The sequence below is a fragment of the Triticum aestivum genome, chromosome 4A, assembly GCF_018294505.1.
Source record: "Triticum aestivum cultivar Chinese Spring chromosome 4A, IWGSC CS RefSeq v2.1, whole genome shotgun sequence".
Taxonomy (NCBI): domain Eukaryota; kingdom Viridiplantae; phylum Streptophyta; class Magnoliopsida; order Poales; family Poaceae; genus Triticum; species Triticum aestivum.
Window position 1 is genome coordinate 737,270,982 of NC_057803.1, and position 1,913 is coordinate 737,272,894.

Genomic DNA, 1,913 nt, shown 5'->3' on the forward strand with positions numbered 1-1,913 from the left:
AGAGCATGTAATACACGAAATATCTATCAAACTCTAAAGAAGAGTTAGCCCCAAACTGCTCATGGTAGTATAAAAGATGAAATAAATGTTACTGCTAAAGTCTTAGCGAGAACAAAAGGAAACTAAAAGTGAGAGGCAAAACCTTTCTCGGTGCATATATACAGATTCACCCCTGTACCTACTTCCTATAATCTAACCTATTTCCTGTTGTGTACTCCCTCTGTAAATTAATATAAGAGCGTTTAGATAACTAAAATAGTGATCTAAATGCTCTTATATTAGTTTACGGAGGGAGTATATATCTTCTTATTCTTCATGGTCTATGGAATTTACTTTGGAGACCAAATCCATTAGACCATTAGAGCGAAATCCAAATTAACCAAAGCTTGAACAAGGAATTAGTCCCATTCCATGGGGAACGTATATATTGAGATAATCTCTACAAAGGAGGGGCCGCTCACAATATATTTCGACACCTCTCTGCCATGGCCTCCTTGGCCCATGCTGTGAGTTGGGTTTGTTTTCACAAAAGCCTAACAGGCAGCGAGAAATTCGGAACTTCTCCTCAGGATTCGCCATCAGCAGTCACGAAATTAAGCAAATAACACCCCGCGTGAATCACGACGTCGGGAACGGCATGGGCAGGAGGAAGGGCGGGAGGAACGGAGCCCGGCAAAGCGGGCAGGTGCGGTGGCCGTGAGCGGCCCAGCGGTCGAGGCAGCCAAAGTGGAAGACGTGCTGGCAGCCCCGCGGCCGGCGAACACGTGCGGCACCGTGGAAGTCACTAAGGCACACCACGCATCCCTCTGGGTGGATGGGCGTCCCGGCGCTGGTGCCGACGTTGGATACGGAGAGCTCGTCGAAGCGCACCGCCGGGCAGTGCTCCTCCAGCTCCTTGAGGCCGTGGTCGTCGTGGTACTGGCCCTGGTGGTGGTGGTGGTGGTGGTCGGCGTAGCCCAAGTCGTTGGGGTAGCCGATGCAGGCGCCTAGCAGCCACGAAGAGAGGCGGCGGAGGTGGGCAGGCCGTAAGACGAGGTTGGGCAGCAGCCTGGGCATCGCCGCCCATTAGCTAGCTGGTCACGATGGTGCAATCGAGCTAGAGAGAGATGCTTGACAGTGGCACACAAAGATTGATCCGGCCTTTATAAGGAGAAGCAGAGGAAGCAGCTAGACATCTGTGTGCATAGCAGCGAGACATGTACTCCCTCCGTAAACTAATATAAAAACGTTTAGATCACTAATTTAGTGATCTAAATGCAGAGAGAGTACCGTACAGTCGACAGATGTCTAGACATGTACTCCTCCGTAAACTAATATAAAAACGTTTAGATCATTAATTTAGTGATCTAAATGCAGAGAGTACCGTACAGTCGACAGACAGAGACACGTAGAGAGTGTACGTGCTTAACTAATCAGATGTTGAGGCGTGACTGGGCATAATATGCCCACCGTCGAGATTAATGCCTTGTTAATCATCGGTCGGGTGGGGTGTCGGTAGAGGCAGGCAGGTCAGGTGCGCCTGTCCATCGACTGAGGCCGGCCGGCCGGCTTATCTCATGTGTACGTGTTGGAAGCAACCAGCTTGGCAGTACGAAAAAGATGAACAAGCCGTACGTGGACATGTGTACGTGTTGGAAGCAACCAGATTGGACATGAACTAATCAACGACTAGGAATAGGATATGTACGTGCGCATCCGGCCGGCGCTTGATTCATTTGCTGGCTGCTTGGCTTCGTACGTGCGCGCGCGCATTCCAAGAGTGAGTAGAGCATGCATAGAACGGAGAATATCGAAGACATTATCTGCGAGACAGGGGGAGCAGAGCGAACCATCCGCCTCGAAGAGATAAGCTTAGCCAGGGTAATCGGGCCGTGTCGAGCCTAGCCCGCGTGCTCAGCCTAACAGCCCAAACA

The 1,913-nt window shown here is 50.7% G+C and overlaps 1 protein-coding gene across 1 annotated transcript; it reads right to left on the minus strand.

Annotated features, from left to right (window-relative positions):
- Positions 1–420: 420 nt before the first annotated feature.
- LOC123083494 (RING-H2 finger protein ATL70) lies at positions 421–1,109 on the minus strand. Its single transcript, XM_044505527.1, has one exon. The coding sequence runs from the start codon at positions 1,054–1,056 to the stop codon at positions 619–621; it is 438 nt and encodes a 145-aa protein (XP_044361462.1). The 5' UTR covers positions 1,057–1,109; the 3' UTR covers positions 421–618.
- Between the last annotated feature and the right edge of the window lie 804 nt (positions 1,110–1,913).

Coding starts and splice junctions, on each gene's coding strand:
- LOC123083494 (XM_044505527.1), bottom strand. CDS start 1,056: ATGCCCAGGCTGCTGCCCAACCTCGTCTTACGGCCTGCCCACCTCCGC.